Below are 19,835 nucleotides of genomic sequence, written 5' to 3'. Positions count from 1 at the left end.
CTTACACTTGAAAACAATGACAAGACGGCTCAGTTAAATGTCACACATCACGGTCCAACTTGTTTCTCACAAAGACTGCAATTAAACGACAACTGTAGCTTTAAACTTGCATTATTTTTAAGGACCAGCAGGGGCCAACTGCGAGCTAGACAAGTAAAATATAAAAGTGCCCAAAAACCCCCAAATTTTCTTAATCCTTTTGTGTATTTTGTGTAAATTGGTATGAACCAATTTAAAAAAACAAAACAAATATCTAAAGCAGATAGCAGAAAAAACTTTTTTCACCAGGTGTAGCATGAATGACTGCGAGTCAGGTTTCACTCTGTAAAAGTTATGAAAATACCGTTTATGCTGTCCTTCACATTTTCCAAAGTTGTAGAAGATTGGAGTCTCTGCCAGGCCAATTCTGGCCTCCAGGCATCATATTTGACACCTGTGTCCTAGAGCAGCGGTCCCCAACCTCTACTGCGCCACGGACCGGTTTAATGTCAGACAATATTTTCACGGACTGGCCTTTAAGGTGTCGTGGATAAATACAACAAAATAAAATGATACGACCAAGACAAAAACTATGGTATTTTGTAAATATAATAATAATAAACATGAATTCACTGTGTAATTGTGTAACTTTATTAGCAGCGTCCTCCTGAAATCTGCCAACAACATTGAGAGTAACATCCTCCTCTCTGTCCCTTAATGCTCTCTCTGGTCGCTATGGTAACGCGTAAATATTTCTTTCAAAATAAGACACACAACTACAACACGGGAAAACACCCAGGGAAACAGAGTTAACAATAAAATCCCTGAAAAACATAAATTTCACACCCGAGCCTCAACTCTCGCAGCCCGGTACCAAACGACTCACGGACCGGTACTGGTCTGTGGCCGGGGGTTGGGGACCGCTGTCCTAGAGTATTGTTCAGATGTTGGTGGAAGTTGCACATAACCTGTGAATTATGAAGAATCGTGTGCCGGATCAGAGTCACTGACATTCTGGTTAAAAGCTGCTGTATAACTAATATTATCCTTATATGCTGAGCTTAGTTATTAGCCGGCTAGAAACTGATGAGAGCAGGGTAGTCACAGTGAAGAAATAAAAGGAATCCATGAGAACCAATGATTACCAAATAAAACAGGAAATAGATTTAAGCATAACTATCCAGAACCATTTAGAGGTTTATGGGAAAACCGTCCTCAGCAGCCTCACTCTGTCACCTCAGTAAACACTTTCCAGATGACTTCATGAGCTCAACTGCTAATATCAGATCATTCTGGGGGGGAAAGTGAGGCTTATTTTGTAAATCAAGGTCACGTGTAGACTGAAAAAGGAAAGGAGGTGTACGTGTCCCTGTGGGGAAAAACCAGAGCATCTGGAAATTAATAAGTAAAAAACTACATTTGATTGACATCTTTTATTCTAACGCTTGACTTTTCCTCCACCTTTTCTTCTTCCTGCTTCTCTTCTTCGCCCACTGCCCATCAGGGTTAAAATGGTAGATGTTGTGTCACCAAGTACAATGCCATCAGAAACTGAGGTGCATGTGGCGAGGAGCTTTCTCACCAAGATTTTGCGAAGCTCTATGAGGTACCATCCAGTTAGCTTGTGTCTGGCTGTGTTTACTGGTAGTTTCTTGGTGGACCTACATGGCGTCAGATCATTGTGCTTTGTGTTCTTTTGTAGTAGTTTAATGTGTATGGTGCTAGCTGTCCAAGTATCTTTAGTTTACTTGCACATTTGTGTCTGTCATCAGTTCTGTGATGTGGGAATTACCAGATTTTACACGTACAGCGCATTAACATGACTTGCTTGCATGGTTTTCTTGTGGTTTGATATGTTGTGGAAAAATTAATGTCTATGATCCTTTTTCAACATGCTCTCCAGGAAGAACCGCTTCAAGGGGTACGTGCATGTTTGATGTGAGCAAAATTACACTGTGAAGCTGTCGATTTACCTTTGTGGAGCCTTACCTATCAAGGTACTGATGATGTTTAAAATAGGGTTTGCAGGCCTGAGGCACACAGTGAGCACCCCCCCCCCCCCCCCCCCCCCCCCAACAAATAATTAGTTGTTATTCGAGATCACAAATGTGTTACTAAAAAATAAAAAAAAATTTCATCTGCAAAAGTTGCTCTTTGCAGTTTAAACAAACAGCATATCTGAATATTAGGAATGATCATGATTTTTAATTATTCAAATATTCATTAAACTTCAAGTCACTGAGTGCCCTGTCATTCTAGGTGTTGTTGTGATATTGTTAACTATGAAAATGTTTCCTATCATGTGTTTGTCAATCTGCTTCTACTTTTCATAGCTTTTCCTATTAATTAGTATGGACAATAGAAATGAAACATAGCAGGTTTTTTTTATTTTATTGTAGAAAATGTATTTTAAGAAAAATATTAGCTCGTACTGAATCTGATGGCAGCGACACGTTTCAACAAACATAGGACGGGGTCATGTTTACCACTGTGTAGCATCCTCTCTTTTTTTAACAAGTCTACAAACATCTGGGAATTGAGGAGACCTACTTCTGGACTTTTGTCCTTGATATGCAAGGCCTTCCCTGAAAAAGACGTCAGGCATATGTTGCTCTAAAACTTGTAGATACCTTTTAGCACTGCTGGTGGCTTTCCAGATGTGCAAGCTGCCAGTTTTCATTTAAAAGTATAGTTAATAACATTACATTTTTGAATATCTCTCATAGAGATATGAGAAAGACAACAGAGCTATTAAAATATTAAGACCCCACTCAGTCATTATAGTCAACACAATAGCTTGGTCACTTCAGTGTTAAGTTATAGCAAATATTAAACAATATGTAAGTATATTTTCTCTAGAAATATATATTTTCCCCTGGTTTTGCTATCGCCTGTTAAGATGTAAAATGCTAGTACTTCCAGAGAGTGCAACTACAACCAACAAAACTGGTTGCCAGCCATCATTGAATAACATCCCACTACTCGCTATCAGGCATCCGACCGCTAAATCATATATGGTGCTGTGAGATTAGATTCTGCTGACGATTTTAGCTGTCAAAAAGTGTCACTGAAAGAGGAACTCATTCAAAAAAATGATTAAAACGTGGGTGCAGAGCAAACGCTGCCAGGTCACAAGTCTGCTACAACTACAGTTATTAATTTTAGTGTTTTTGGACAGTGTAGCTATATAATTCTTACCAGTTCTTTGTAAATATTTGTGTAATGGTGCCATAAATTTTATCTAATGATCATGGGTTGTTTTGTTTGTTTTTCCTTGCATTTCTGTGGATTGGAGTAATAAGACTATTTACACTGTTTAAAATACTCTATTGTCCTGAAACGATTGAATACACAGTGGTATCAGGGGGAAGGATTTGGATGATGGTGGCCTGCAAAGCCCATGAAGAAATGTTAACCTGTAGAACTCAGTGAACTCTTGTCTTCTATGAAAGAATTTGAGAAAGAGTTTTGAGAAATTGTTTGCTGTGCTTCTGCTTTGCAGGAAGAATGACCCAGGCTCACGTCCTCATTCCTGGTATGCCTCGAAGCTGACAGAGGAGGAGCCTCCTGAGAGAGAGGCTACCCAAGCCCCAGTCTGGCAGCCAAAGCATGAAGCAAGGTGAGCTTTTTTGGTGGTTTACCTTGTCTTTAGTAGACAGATCACAATATTTTTTTCTTATCATCCCCTCCAGGCCCAAAGAGTCGTCCACTCAAGGAGATCAGAACATTCAGCATCAGCAAACCAGTCAGATCAGTTCAGTGAAAAACATGGAGAAACTTGAGCGTCCCTCACATCCCTACCCAGCAGGTCGTCTTTCCCCAAATAAATACACCAGCAGTGCTGAGCCAATCTGTGGACTGGGACCAGGCAAGAGGGACTCTGGGTTTAGCTGCTTCTCAAGTGGCTCCAGCCCCCCTGTTCATGACCTTAATGCATCTGGTAGAAAGGGAACAAGCACTGAAAGCATTTTCTTCAAGGGTGTTCACAATGAAGGACCTCAGCAGAATGAGCGGCCCAGATATCTGCAGCCAACACTGGGGAACGGAGGCTGGAAGGAGCAGCCAGCATCTCGTGTTTCCATTGCAGGGAGACCCAACGTAGGCCCAGTGTGGCAGGTACCAGACAGGAAAAAGTCTCAGTCTCCTCCTCCGCCACCTCCTCCCCTGCGTAGTGACAGTTTTGCAGCTACAAAGGTGTTTCCATACTCTGAAGGTCCAGCAAAAAGCCACGGCACATCATTTGAAAAACTGCCAGAAAGTAACCACCACAATGGCATCAGATCCCATCAGGAGAAATCCTCAGAAACCAGACGTAGCTTCAACCCAATACCTGCCAAAGACTTCCTCCATCCAAACATGCCGGCTGATTACAACCACAACCAGCTCAACCCCAACAAACACTTCTCTTTGTCCAGCAGTGATGTCAGACAGTTTCATTACACCCAACCACCTGCCCACCAGAGGCAGTTCAGTGATGAAAGTCCCTTCTACTTCCTGCAGACTGGAAAGGCTCCTCCCACCAAGACTCAAAGTGTAGGAAGCTACTACCGCAGCCTCCAGGATCTGCCCACAAATGCTTTCAGCCGCAGGCAGATGCCGCACTCTGCAGCATCCATGGTAAGCACTGCTACAAACCCAAACCTGGAGAGTGGAGGGCATAAGAGATACTACGGTCTTGCAAGTAAGACTGCGCAGTACAAGGCTAGGCAGGGCAAAACTGAAAGCCGGATGACAGAAACAGAGAAACACCACTGGGTGAACAGCAATGAAACAGGGTACCCAAGTTCTCTGAAGACTAACACTAAGGCAAAGTACTCACTGCCTCAGTCCCAAATACCTTATATTGAAAATAAGGAATGCCATACCCATTCCCACTTTGGGAATGGACTTCACTACAACCACCAGACCTCTGAAATTTCTGTTCAAAGACGTAGTCCAGAGGATACTGCAAAGAGAGGTGAAGGTCACACTAATGACATGAAAATACAGTTTCCAGTACATCAAGTCAAAGATCACAAGGCTAATCTTCCAAGACATCAAGACCCATGGGTCCCTCAAGAAGACCAACGAATAACCGCCCTGAAAACTCCACTCCTCCACTCCCTGACTCTGGAAAACAAGACTCTGGCAGCAACAACCACAACTGTCTTGTCCACCCAGGACACCAGTGACACCATGGCTGCTAGCAGTGGAAAAGCAAATCGCCGCAGTGACCGTTATGCCACCACCCTTCGGAAAGAGATCCAGCAGAAGCGAGCCCAGCTGCAAAAGAGCCGCAGTGCTGCAACTCTGACTTGTGATGCAGAGGATGAGGATGCAGAGGAATGGAGATCTATGGAAGCTTCTGCATCTTCTGCTGCTTCCTATTCAAATACTTACAAGGACCACCTGAAAGAGGCGCAGGCCAGGGTCCTCCAGGCCACTTCCTTCCAGAGACGAGACCTAGAACCCCAGGGACCAGAGGCCTCTGTGCTTAAAACCTCAAATGGGCGCACTAGAGGACGTAAGCGATGTCAACTGGCAAAGAGGACGCACTCGTTTTCAGAGCCTGACAAAATAGACAAAGTGGGAGTGGAAGGAGAATCCCAAGCAGGCACATTTGGTGAGCGGAGGAAGTTCTTTGAGGCGAAACCAGCCTTTTCCAGGCCTGTACTGAAGTCAAGTCAGAGTGCAAACTCGAACACAGACCTGGATGAGTCGGGCAAACCCCAAGAGAGAGCACCTTCTATAGGGTCTGTTGAGCCTCCTCCATCCACAGACCCCAACCACCTCAACCCTGGACATAACGAAGTCTTACTAGAGCAGCAGAGGCTCGGAACATTTGCTGAGTATCAGGCCACATGGAACAAGCAGAAGAAGTCATCGGAAGGCAAGACGCAAGGGCGGTATCACTCAGCGGAGAATATCTTAGATGCAGGTGCAGAAGAGAAGGCCATCTGCATCCATGAGAGATCCAGATCTTCGCCTTCTGCAGACTTCTATACACAGGTGAACAAGATTAGGATGGTTTTTATATTCTAGACCACCAAACAACAAAAAAGTATAAAAGTAGGTTGGAAGATAACCTTAAGTTGTAAAGCATATTTGGTTGTTGGTTAGGTTTGGGCAACTAAAAAGTCCTATTTAAGATAAGGGAAAAATGGAGTCACAGTTATAAGAAGCCTTTATGACACTACTCTTGAGAAGTAAAAATATGCACAACAAATACCCTAAAGTGTACTAAGTATTTAAATGAGCAAACTGATGCTGATGTTTTCAATGAATGGCACACTAAACTTCACCTTCTTATTGCAGAAAATTCCTTCTTCTTGGAGAGACACTCAGGCCCAAAAGGGCAGTTTAGCTACCAGGTAAGATTAACTTTTGATTGGACTACTAATTTACAGATTAATATACTAATGTACCACTAATATACAAAAAACAGCACTGGGTTTTGATTCACGAATCATTCATTCACTGCGTCTACAGTTAGAGTACTGTGCAGGTCTTGAGACACCTCTCATTTCTTTATATTTTGCTAGAAAAATGGAAGCTATGTACAGCAATTTAGTGAAGCATGTGTGAACTGCAGTATATTAAGCCAAAACAAAATATTATTTTCATGTCTTTAAGTCGTCTTCAGGAATAGTTCTCCAGGCTTCTTGAAGGACATTCAAAGCTCTTCTTTGGATGTTTCTGCCTTTTGTTCTGTTCTCTGTCAACATGATCTCACACTGCTTCAGTAATGCTGAGGTCCGGGCTCTGGGGAGGCCGATCCATGACTGATGGTGTTCCACTGTGTGTTTTTCTATCCACGTATGCTTTTACTGCATTAGCAGTGTGTTTGGGATCATTCACATGCTTGAAAATAAAGCTGTTGTTAATCAGATGTTTTCCAGATGGTATTGCATGGTGGATCAAAATCTGATGATACTTTTCTGTGTTCATAATTCATCAATTTTGCCAAGTTCTCCAACAATAGTGAGTAGACACTGTTGTGTCACACTGACGACATTTGGACCAAAACATGTCCAATTTGGATTCATCACTCCATTAGACCTGTTCCGACTGATTTTCAGTGCAGTTCTTGAGCAATTGTGCATACCTCAGCTTTTTCTCCCTGTTTCGTTTCTTTGAGAATGGCTTCTTGAAAGCCAATGTCCAAAGAAAAACTTTGACTGACCTTCAGACCACAAGAAGACCACTTTTAAAAATTACAAAAAGCCTGGCTTATTTAAATCCAAATGCAAATGAATAAGGGGTGGCTGCAGACTTTTCTAAACATTTCTTCTATGTTCACCAACTCCTATAATGTGTTTAGAGGAATACTCATTACTTTGCAGTGGGACATTTGACAGGAAGAAATATCTGTTTAGTTTCATATAAATGTGGAATTTATCCAGTCTGTGACATTTCAGTGCAGAAAGAACTGCTCTCAGTTTCTCCTCTCAGGCTTCCTGAGCTGAAGTGATCACTTTCAGTCAAACTAGAACCTTTTTTCTAACTTTATCTTTTGCTATTGAAGCTCAGGTTTGGGTGAATAGATTCTCCTCAGACTCCAGTCGTCAACTACACCCTTATTTACAAAACGTGTCTGAAGCTACTGTGGATTTACAGTGGGTGGAGAGGGTATCAGTTTATCCGTAAGCTGCTGCTGACAAAGAACACTTATCTGCTGCATACATGATCAGTAATCCTCCGCATTCACTCCTTTTGTTGATGTGCTGCCTGGTATGCAAGGTGGGATATAAACACCTTTAAGAAAAAAGGGAAATTCAAACTCATCTTTCAGCGTAATATTGACTCAGAGGTGTAAGCCAAAGTGATGCTCAAATTCTTTCTTTCTAGTGTTACAATATGCACTTTTTTCTTTTGTTGTATTGGATTTTTCCACATTTACTCTTTTATTTATCCCATCGAACTGTGTATATTAAATGGAAAAAGCAACAAAACATCCTACATTTTTAAAATTAACGTGTTAGATATCTAATAATACCATATTCTTCTAAACATGTTTAGATATTTTAGCCTGTTATGTGAATAATGTTCCTTAAAACTGTCAATCCCTGAAAATATATCTGCAAATATAAAAAGCATGCACTGCAATCTAACAGCATATGCATCAGAGCTCTTTTTAAGCTCAGTGATGAGCTGCAGGATGCTGGTTTTTGATACGTGAAAGATGGGAAGAACAGGTTTTGGAGGGTCCGAGTCCTATAAAAGCTTTAAGATTTGGTGCTGGAGCCCTGGAAACATTTCAGTGGTTATTGTAATTATTCCCTGCCCCTAACTGTGGACTAGCTCCCTTGTAATCCAAGCTCTGTGTTTGGTTTTCACACTCGTGGTTCGGGTGTCGTGAACTGTAATAGACTCACTCAAACCACACCTGTGAACTTCAAAGTCATCAGTAATATTACTCAAATGCACCAGGTGAACAGGTTCTTCTGAACTTTGTATCCATGTAACCTGATGTAAACCTGCCCCAGGGTCTCGTCCCAGTCAGATATGCCAGAAACACCTCACCCAAGAGGGATGAATTTTGCACAAGTTGCTCCATATAAGATCTGATGAATTGTTTAACCAGCTGAGAACTTTAGAATATTTAATTAAGAAATATTGTGAATACTTTCCCAGTGATCAGCCCTTTACATACAAAATTGACATGATGTTTTCCTGCATACTTTCATAAGTACAGGAGAAATCCATATGAAATTGTGAAGGCAATTTTACACCCACTCCAAGTGTCACAATCTAAAGATAAAATCTGTTTTTTCCATAGCTCCATATATAGTTTCATCAGCACAACTGCAGCAGTTTAATGTCTGTGAAGCGTTTGTTCCCCTTTTTTACTTGTTTTCTCATAATTCAGTGGAGAAAACTTCAGAAGGTGTGTTTTGGTTAAACTTTCAAGGCTCATATCACCATGTGGGAGAGGTGTCTGCTCATAACAAGACAGGGGGAGACCTTCATGATTATTAATTTAGAAAATGAGCTGTTTTAGGCATTTATCTATCTGTCCAACTAAAAATAGGAGAATAAACTGTATTAACTCTATTTTTTTTTAATATTGTTGCAGAGTTGTTTTTTTGCTCAGACATGTGGTTCAATCATCCTGATAAACCTCATATTGATGCCCAGTTTCTTCCCAGAACTGACCAAAAGGAGGCAGCACATATTTTAACATTCCTGAGAGATGTGAACTGAAAATGTCTGAATCATCGTGTTGGAGATGAAATGAATTGATGTATTTTTAAGCCATGTGATGTTTGATATTCCTCAGGTGCTTATGATGAGGTTTGTCTTTATTTTGACCCCTAGAGTGAAGTCGGAGAGTCGGAGTTATGAGCCTGACAACAGCCCACAGCTGGTCGAGGGCCCCTCCCCAGGGTTCCCTGACCAAAGGACTAATCCCGCTGCCATTCCCGCCCACACCACACTGTCCTCCGGCCCTCGCAGCCTCAGCCCCAGCCCTGGTTCCAAGCACCCAGCCCAGCCGCCACAAACCCAGTGCCTCCTGCCGCCACCCAGGCCCCATTTAGGCCTAGAAACCACATCCTCCTCCCAGGAATTCCTCGCTGGCGCCCAGGCAGACCCGGCTGGAGTCCAGCCTCTGTCCAGCGCTGCCTCTGACACCCAGCACCATGCTGCCACCTCCACTGCCGCTGCTGATCAGGTCTCCTCTGCTGGCCCCGCCTCGGCCAGCTCCCCTCGCCTCAGAGAGATGTCCTGTGCAGACGAGAGCAAAGCAGCTCAAGGACATGAAGTGAAGGAACAGCCGGCTTCACCTTCTCCTTCCTCATCCCCTCTCTCCTCCTCCACCTCCTGCACGGCCCCTCTGCCTCTTCCCATGCCCGATGGAGCACGGTCCCCCTCGCCACATTTTGCGCCACTGAGGCTGACCGACAGACCGCCCGCCGCGTCTGTGCAGAATGACTCACTGCTCAGGTAAGCAGCTTAACCTCTCTGCCTCCTTGTTACGTAAAGTTCCTCCTTCCCTGTTCCCAGAGGAAGAGGCTTTGAGGAGCAGCTTTAGGTAAACAAGTCCAGGAGGGAACGTGAGATTGAAAACATGACAACAGCGCACAAACAAAAGATAAATAACGACCGAAGCGGTGACGTAGCCGCTCTGCCAGCAGCTGTGGATGCAAAAAAGTGCTCACAGAATCAGACCGGAGGCTGTAATTTTCTCAATGCCACATGAAAGCTCTGACCTTTGATTTCCACTCAAGTTCAGCTGAGCGATTCTTCCTCCAGTTAGAAACTCGCTTTATATAAATCTCTCCCTCATGTTTCAGCTTCTTTTAATCAGTTGAAGTTTAATATTATTTGTTGTCATCCATCTTATCTAGAAAATTTACCTTGTAATGACAAATGTCATCATGTTGTTGCAAATTGTGTCATGATGTAGTTACCTGTACCTTTGTTTATTACCCTCATAATGGTTTAAGGGCTGTGTCCCCCACATCATTTGTTCTCTTTAAATGATGCTGTTAAAGACCAGTCTTAGGATTAATACCAGAAACTGCTCTGAGAGCTGTAATTATTGAACTACATGTCCCATAATAATTGTAGGACTGAGGATGCACTTTTGAAACAGGAACCTGAAAATAGTGGGAAAAAAACAATTATTATGCGTATTATTCAGCAGATCAAACCTTTTGCCATTTTGCTTTTACAGCTGGTCTTCGTCTGAATAGATATTTCCAGATTGTCTTTGTAATTTGTTTTTAGCTTTGCAGGCGATCAATCTGAATCAGAATACTTTATTAATCCTTAAAGAAAATTATGTGGCTACAGTTGCTCCAAGACAACAACATTAACAGACTGAACTAAATTAAATAAATAAATATATTACAAAGTTTACAAAATATAAGAAATAGCTCTAATATATATACAAATAGCTCAGTTATAAATATCCAGAATATTAAAGAGATCCTGTGTCGTTCAGTGGTGAATTATGGGTAATCTCAGTCTTGTACTGAGCGTGAGCATGTGACTGGCCAGCATGTCATGGAGGGGTTGAGAGGTATTGTCCTTATCTTGGACAACATCCGCCTCTCCAACACCATCTTAAGGGAACCGAGCTCCATCCCCACAACATTACTGGCCTTGCATCTGCGACCCTCAACCTGCTGCCACAACATGCAGCAGCATAGAGGACGGCACTGACCACAACAGACTCATAAACAGACTCACACTTTCTTGTTATAAAGCACTGCGCCCCCTCATTTCTTTATATTTTGCTTCCAAACAGCCAGACTTTCCTGTTATTTTTTTAAAGTGGTTTTGAGTAATAGTTCTCAAGGCTTTCTGAAAGTAATTGGCTGTTTTTTTCACTCATTTTCAGTCTGGTTCTTGTACCTGACCATTTTCAGAGTTATATTGGTCAAGCTATTTAAAGCGGACCTAAAAATAATTTCTTTATTCAATTTATGAAAAATTTTAAACATAAGACAGTTTGACAGATTTAAAATAGTATTTTATTTGATTCCCAAAGAAATATTAGCACAAAATTGGCATGTCTCAGCATGATGTGCAGTGAGTCCTTGAACAAAATGAGGAAACTGGACAAATGGAGGACAAAATTAAGAAGCGTCAGGCCTAAAAACTATCTACAGCAGATGAACAGTATCTGAAAGTCGTGTCTGTAAGAAACAGGAAAAAATCAAGCAAAGGCCTGGAACCTTCAGGAAGCCTGGAGAACTATTCCTGAAGACAACTTAAAGAAATGAGTTCAGACTGTGCTGAAGAATAAAGGTGGTCACACCAAATATTGAGGTTTGCACAGTGCTGTACCTTCAGACTTGAACTTCTGTGTGTGTTGTTGTTGTGTTAGTTTCTTGATGGTTGACCACCTCGTGTATGACTTTCTGTTTTTTAAGTTTGTTTTAAGTTTGTATCTCCGCCTCTGTGAACTTTATTTTGAAATACTTAAAAGTAATCTCGCAGATCAGACACATTTAAGCTGATCAAAGGAGGTGGAAAAAGAAGAAACACCAGGCACCACCTTTTTCTTCCTCATCCCAGTCCTGCTCGTAGATGGCTGCTGTGCTTCTTTCCACAGGAGATTTCGTTTGGTCTCCTTCACCACTGTTTGACAATCATACTCGATGTATGGTTTCTCAGAGGTCTGTCAGCTCGCTCGTGTTTGCTATAGTCGAGCATTCACTGCAGACCAAAACCACCACCAGGCCACCAGGAAATCAGTCTCTGAGGCCTGGGATGGAATCAAATTTCTGGCCTGAAATATTGTTTCAGTCTACCCTGGAGCCATGTCTTCTCACATGGAAGATTTGTAACATCAGATTTCTTTTTAGTCTTTGAGAATAAAAGTCAAACTAATTTAAAGGTGCCAGAGAGGAAACCAAACAAAAAGGTAGAGTCAGTAAACAATTTCGAATTTGGTAGTAAAATGCCTGGAAAGCTAAATATAAAGAAGCGTAATAAAGGATCCAGTAATTGGGTGGGGGGGGGGGGGGGCACACAGGGGAAACAGATACAAGGACTGTATGTGAAAGATGGAAGTAGCCACCCAAACCCTTTTGTCTGTACAGGCCTTGAGCTCAGCGCTTGACCGTTTGACTGTCACCAGCTAACGACTGAGCATGCTCTATTTTATCACAACAGTAATAATGGTTTACAAAATAAACTCTGTGTCTATATTACCTGAAACCAGGAACTGAGCCCAAAAAGTCTCCAGTAAAGTGTTTGGTGACATCAGAGGCACACAGACTGCGATACAACCAGAGTACTTTTTGCAACCAGAGGAGTCGCCACCTGCTGGCTGTTAGAAAACATGCAGTTTTAAGGCCCCTCCAGACTGACCTGATCTGTGCATGTAAATTTGGTTACTGGCCACTTGGGCACAGGTTCAAGAGGAGGAACAGAGCAAAGGGATGAAGTAAAAGTGACAGGAACGATAAAGAAAACTACATACCACACTGTGTCACACAAGAATCTCTAAATAAAGGTCGTGACAGTCAATTTTAATGATTACAGGTATTCTAATGTTAATATTAAGACTGGTGGGTGAATGATGTGGGTGATTTAGTGCTTAAAACATTATCAAACTAAAAATTTAAAAAAGGATGAGGAGACGTACATTTTCCAGCGTTGATCCTATTGTGATTCTTTTTCAGGTCAGATAGCGAATCAAAGCGCCCCGCAGTGATGAACGTTAGCGGTCAGGTGAGGAAAGTCCCCGTGAGGATCATTCACGCTGAGACCAGCACAGGACGCGAGGGTCGAGCCTACCTGCCTCAGAACAGCGGGTCCTGCAGCCTGTCCGAGCTGCCACCACGCATCCCTTCCCTGGGCGCCGCGGAGCGCTTGTCCTCATCTCGGTTCAGCACCTACAACCGCCAGGCGGCACAGGAGTCAGCCCCCGAGACCAGTTCACCTGGGCCCCAACATTCAGAGGAGGACGCCAAGAGAGAGGAGCTGGTGAGGGACATTATGGGTAAAGACAAGTCTCTGGTGGACATACTGGACCAGAGTGGCAGGAAGACCACCATGGACCTGATGGAGGGGCTCTTCCCACCAGAGGAGGAGATCCTGGAGGGGGCCCAGCAGCGCAGGAAGGCCTCAACTGGATCCAGACTGCTCACATCGTCCCCCAGGAGCACAGACAGGTGGGACACTGCAGCAGGAAACATTTAAAATGAAACCTTTCTATTCAAAATGTGCATTTTGTGATTGGAGTAACAGTAAGTGGATCTAGAAAGGCTGATTTTACACACAAGATAACAGCTGTTTCAACAAGCTTATTGAGGAGATTAAACAGTGTGTTTCAGACAGAGGATAATCTGAGTCCAACTTTGAGATAAATTACAATTATTCCTAACTGTAATCATGCAAAGCTACCCTAGTAGAGTCCAGGTATAAAAGTGAACTGCTGGAGAATGAAGCGGCCACTGCAAGGCTGATTTTCCATTTGCCAGACTAGCCTGCCCTCTGTTGGACAAGTGTTGCAATTTCGATTTCTCCACTTTCCTCGAAATCATAATAATAATAACTTTATTATTACAGCACTCTTCAAAACAGAGTTACAAAGAGCTTCACAGTTAAAATAAAAGCTGGACATTGTAGATAAGTGTACATGTTAAAACATACAGACACATGCATACATACATGCATAGGGCTGTGCGATATGGCCAAAATCTCATACCCCGATATAAGAATTCTATCATCCCGATAACGATATAAATCACAAAAATGTAACATTTTCTGTAAATTCTGTGAATCTCGGGCAGCTCGACTTTCGTGAAGTGTTTCCAGCTGCGCGTCGTGTACCTGCAGTCGAGTGTTTTAACCGATGCATGAAACTATACATTTTTAGACACAAGTTGTAACGGCCGCTGTTTTCTTTGTGAGTATTTATTACACGGCGTGCTGCGGGGAAAAGTCTGTTCTAACGTTTGAGTCTAAGGTTTATTTTTTAACACCTGGCGGCTCTTTTTTGCTTCTCATCCGTAAATACTCTGCATACTCTTTCAAGTGATTCAGTTTATTTTGAAAAGTCTAAACAGGATCTTGGGCTTTATTGTGAAAGGTTTATGTGGAACATAAACAAGCGGACACGCGATGCTGTAACCACAAAGCATAAAGACAGGCGCTTGTCCGTCAGTAGTGTGGTTATATTAAATATAAGAAAAAGAGAGAAGTTTAAGAAATTAACATAGCCACTAATCAAACGAATCAAACCATCAAAACGAAAAAATATTGCCGTAAACAGCTTATTTTGCGACACCACGAAACAAACGATAGCATAAAATGAAACGATAGACGTTTTTATATCGTCATCCGATATATATCGTTATATCGAACAGCCCTATACAGTACATGCATGTTTCAAACTATAACAACAAATGAAGGAGAACAGATTAAGAAAACACTAACCTATAAAAATTAGTTTTTAGCATTCACTTAAAACAAATAACAGAGTCAGCCAACATTATTGAAGGATGTTGTACAAAATCACATTTAGTAAACAAAAACATATTTGTCTAGACTGTTGCTGGCTACTTTTTAAAGCTATTTGTGGCAAAAGGCCTTTCCTATACTAATAAAATGCAGTTATGGTCAGGAGTTTCTATCCACTCATCATGGGTGTGAATGTCATGGTAATTTGGTGCTTTAAAGGATTTCTTTGAACTGTTCCTTTCAGGGATGGAATCATTGTACAGCATATATCTTTAATGACTTTAAAAACAACAACTCAACAAAAAATACATTAAAGCTCAAACATAAACCTACACTTCCAATCATTTTTGGTAAAATATCCCTTAACAAGTTGTCCCTGGATCAAATGCTTTAGGTAGCCATCAGTAAGGTTCTAGTATAATTCTGGCTGATATTCGATCACTCTTCTTGTCAGAATTTGTAGAGTTAATTTAAATTGGTTTATTTCCAGCACAGATCAAGCTTTTAAATGTAGTCCAGAAATTGGTTTGGGGTCGGGGCTTTGTGAAGGCTGTTCCAGTAGCTTAATGTTAGCCTACTTTATCCATCCAAAACCAGTTTTGATGTGTTTGGGATCATTGTCCTGTTGAAACAACTGTGTCCAAGTTTCAACCATCTAGCTGTTGATCTGAGATAAAGTCGAAGAATGTGGAGGTAGTCCTCCTCCTCCTTCATTATTCCATCCACTCTGTGCAACGCACCACTGGCACCAACACAGCACCAACACAGCACCAGAGCATGATGCTACCACCACCATGCTTGACAGCTGGTACAGTGCTCTTAGGTTTGAAAGCCTCAGCTTTATTCCTCCAAACATACCTTTTGTATTTGTGGACAAACAGCTCAAACTTTGTCTTGTTTGACTACAAAACATTTCTCTAGAAGACATTTGGGTTGGGAAGATTTCATTCGAGCTTAAAGGTGTTAATTTGTCAGATTTCCTGGTCAGCACCCTCTTGAATCTTGAATCTCAATCCATGACGATGTAAAACTGGCTGTATTGTGGACAGTAATGCTGGTGTTTCATCAGTTTCCAGTTCATGGTAGGATTGAGCCTTGGTGGTTTCTGGGTTGTTCCTGAATATCCTAACCGATTTCCTCTCATCTGAGGATGACAGCTTGTGTCTTTATCCACACTTTTACAAAGTTGTGACATATCTAAATAACTTTTCTTAAGTTCAATTGTTTGAACTGATGATCGCTTGAACATACCGAATGTTTTTATATTTTGGTGTCATGACCAGAAGAGTTCCAGTTGAGGACTTCGAAGATTTTGGGTGCAGATGTGCAGTGTCAGTAAAAGTTGTGTCAGAGTGTTTGTGTTTGTCCTTGTGCATTTCAGAAGGGAGGAGGAGGAAGTGTCTGTGTCAGCAGCCGCCTCACTAGTCCCCAGCTCCTCCTATTATAACACGTCCGCTCCTAAAGCTGAGCTCCTCATCAAGATGAAGGACATGCAGGAGCAGCTGGAGGAGCAAGACTCAGAGGATGAGCTGGATGTTGATCTGGTCAATAAAAAGGTAAAATATGCCCACTTTATGTTTTATTATGCATGCCATTCTGCCATCCTAAAGTAGTAAATGGATTGTTTTTATGTGTCTACTTCATCAACTTCAGCAAGAGCTGATCTCCAGCCTTGCGAAAAAGCTGGAGGTGCTCCGGGAGGCAAGGCAGAGCCTGCAGGAGGATGTGGAGGACAATGAGGCTCTGGGCCGTGAGGTGGAGGCCATCGTGCAGCGCGTCTGTCAGCCCAACCAGCTCGACAAGTTCCGCATGTTCGTGGGAGACCTGGACAAGGTGGTGAGCCTGCTGCTGTCACTGTCGGGCCGGCTTGCCCGGGTGGAGAACGCCCTCAACAGCCTGGAGGATGAAGCACCACCAGAAGAGAAGGTAACCCCAGACACTGTCCACCAAATCGACTGCTTCCCTCAGCTTTATGGAAGTTTACACTAAGTTTTAGGACTTTGTTTAGCTCTTAATTTTATAGTTTTGTTTATGTGTATTTCACAGCACATTTATTGTTTGTAGTTTACAAATATGAACACGTCTGAAAAAGATGAAAAGCTTTGAGCTAATCTATTTAATCATCCCTCCTGAAGCCCAGTGACAGAACAGCAGCTGCAATAACAACAGTACAGTAAAACAATCTTTACCTTCTGTTTATGTTCATAAAAAATGCTAATTGAATTCACTTAACATACAAAACACTGTATTTGTCCATGGATGCCAAACGTGTAGTTTAATAATGTATCTATGTGTACCTTAATAATGTATGAACATTTTAGTTCACAGTACTGTGCAAAAGTCTTGAGCCAACCCACATTTCTTTACATTTTGTTTCCATGGATCCAGACTTTCTCTGAAGGGTTTAGCAGGCTTTCTGAAGGTCATTCTGGATATTGGCTTCATTCATTTTTACTTAGTCCTTTACTTTAGTCCTTGTACCTGACCTGACGTAAAAAAAAAAAAAAAACTAAAACAAAACAAAAAAAAAAAACAGAACAAAAGGCAGAAACATCCTAAGCTTTGAATCCTTCAAGAAGCCTGGAGAACTATTCCTGAAGATTACTTAAGACTACTTAAAGAAATGACAAGAAAGTAGACTGTGCTGAAGAATAAAGGTGGTCACACCAAATATTGACTTTCAAGCTCTTAGTATTGCACAAAGACTCTGTTTTTGCCTTATCTGCTGTATTTACATGTATGTTTGCATGTTTCAATAAATCACTGCATATATTTCCTATTTTTCTAACAAATGTAAAGAAATTGCACAGTACTGTACCTCTCTGCTGTTATGAAATGAGCTCTCTGCAGTAAAAAACAAATGCAAAAGAATAATCATATGACATTATTGTTGTTGGCAGCTTAAATCATAACTGGAATTAAATTCAGGTAATGAATCTACAGTGCAGCAGATATGGCACATAGTTCCCTCAGGAGCTGGCTTTAACTGTGTTTGTCTCCACCAATTTACCTCTAGGACTCTAAATGAAGAATAATCTAGCTTAATGAATGCTGGATTGTGTGAATACGTAACTGCTTCCTAAGAAGTTTTCTGTTTTACTGTTTTTGCTGCACTAAGCAGGTTTAATGTGGTTACATGATCCATAGATGATGTTCTAGATTAATAACTCATATCTGTCCTCCATCAGCAAACCCTGACTGAGAAGCGAAAGCTGCTGATGCGGCAGCACGAAGACGCCAAGGAGCTGAAGGAGAACCTGGACCGTCGGGAACGACTGGTGTCCAGCATCATGGAGGCCCACCTGGACATGGAGAGCCTGGACGACTACAGGCACTTCGTGAAGATGAAGTCTGCGCTCATCATCGAGCAACGCAAGCTGGAAGATAAGATCAAGCTGGGCGAGGAGCAGCTGAAGTGCCTGATGGACAGTCTGCCACTAGAGCAGAGGCCACTGCTCTGAATCAGACAAGAGGATGAACCATGTAGCAGTTTTATATGAACATCTTTGAATTGCGTGTGAGTTTATGACCTCAGCCTAGATTTGATGCTGGTGGAGTTGCTGTTGTTTGTTAAAACCAAACTGAGGAGCCTCAGAAACCAAATCAGACACCAGGATTAGTCAGTTACACCTTAAACAGCTTAGAGTGGACCACCACTGCTCATTTCCAGCTCAAATTGTGATTCTTGGACTCTAATAGAGTAGCTTCACATGACTCACAGGTTAAAATTGTTCCTTTTTTCTGGGCCCTGGTGCAGCACGACAACAGCTGTTTTACCTTCTATATGTCTGACTGGTTGCCCCTCGTAAACAGTGGGTGGGACTTCTCCACGACATAATTTAAAGCAAAGACTAGAAAAAAACTGTCCAAAACCGAGTGTTTGGATCTTTTGGGCCACAGGGATGGCCATACGTAGTATGAACATAAACATAGAGCACATATAACAGGTCCACTTTAAAACTGTGGGGTGTTTTTGATGGTCAGTTTTTACTCAGAAGGATTCGACAAGAACACAAATGTGTTGTCATTTGATTAGTGGAATCATGCCAGGCATGTTTGTCTTGGACATACAGGGCGGCAAGATACCTCTCTGCTTTGGTCTATTTCTCACATTATTTTGCTGCTTAACAGACTTAATTAAAGTCAGTAATAGATAAAACCATTATTGCGTGCAGGTGCTGTATCAGAACTCCCCTTTTGGCAAAATGGGCTCAGAGTGTCAGAACATTACTCGTTACCCAAGCAGAGGCTGACAAATACAGATGAAACCAGAAACCATAGACTGTATATAAAAGATGGGGGACCACAACGTCACCATTTGGTTAGCGAATTTCGCTTATGAAGCCTTAGCTTGAGATTTTTTGGTGTCTTTTATGGGCTCAAAATGTGGTCATAAATATTTTGTACTTGTAAATCGGTTTTGTACTTGTAAAAAAGATTTGTATGTGTAAAAAAGATTTGTATGCGTAAAAAAGATTTGTATGCGTAAAAAAGATTTGTATGTGTAAAAAAGATTTGTATGTGTAAAAAAGATTTGTATGCGTAAAAAAGATTTGTGCGTGGACTTAGCCCAAAAAACCCCTGCAAGTTACAACTACGAATTTTGACCCTAGTTTTCTTCCTTTAAGCTGATTGGTCAATGTCATGTCAATCACAAATTAAACAATCCAATCAGAGAACAGATGGGTTTGGCTGTCGGAGGGGCGCTTTTTTGAACTGCAGGTCCTTGAAGGGTAATCTCTATATAAATATCTGATAGCAGCTAGGTCCCCTTACTTTCAGCAGCTGTTGAAAGGATAAAGTTGTGGTATATCAGTGGTTAGAAATAACATTATTACTTTAGGATTAGTTTAACACAACGTCAGGGCTGACCCGGGACCATTGCTGTGAGTCACAGTGCGCAGCATAAAAGTCCTTTCACATCAGACACAGGATGTGCTGCTAATGCTAATTGC

At 41.8% G+C, this 19,835-nt stretch overlaps 1 protein-coding gene across 1 annotated transcript in view; it reads left to right on the top strand.

The window, feature by feature from the left end:
• Positions 1-19,442, top strand: part of LOC146681027 (protein Shroom2-like) — a 36,022-nt gene extending 16,580 nt beyond the window's left edge. Inside the window, exons 4-11 of the mRNA XM_085447752.1 lie at positions 3,432-3,598; positions 3,672-5,967; positions 6,274-6,329; positions 9,277-9,903; positions 13,098-13,589; positions 16,262-16,436; positions 16,534-16,806; positions 18,069-19,442. Of these exons, the coding sequence (XP_085303878.1) occupies positions 3,432-3,598; positions 3,672-5,967; positions 6,274-6,329; positions 9,277-9,903; positions 13,098-13,589; positions 16,262-16,436; positions 16,534-16,806; positions 18,069-18,341 (4,359 nt within the window). The 3' untranslated portion in view covers positions 18,342-19,442. The remainder of the gene's footprint in view (positions 1-3,431; positions 3,599-3,671; positions 5,968-6,273; positions 6,330-9,276; positions 9,904-13,097; positions 13,590-16,261; positions 16,437-16,533; positions 16,807-18,068) is intronic.
• The last annotated feature ends 393 nt before the right edge of the window (positions 19,443-19,835 follow it).

This window comes from Copadichromis virginalis, linkage group LG23, assembly GCF_057382275.1.
Source record: "Copadichromis virginalis isolate Kocher_CV1m ecotype Utaka linkage group LG23, C_Virginalis_male_GT1.1, whole genome shotgun sequence".
NCBI lineage: Eukaryota > Metazoa > Chordata > Actinopteri > Cichliformes > Cichlidae > Copadichromis > Copadichromis virginalis.
The sequence above is the reverse complement of the archived record's forward strand: the minus strand, read 5'-3'. Positions and strand labels throughout refer to the sequence as shown.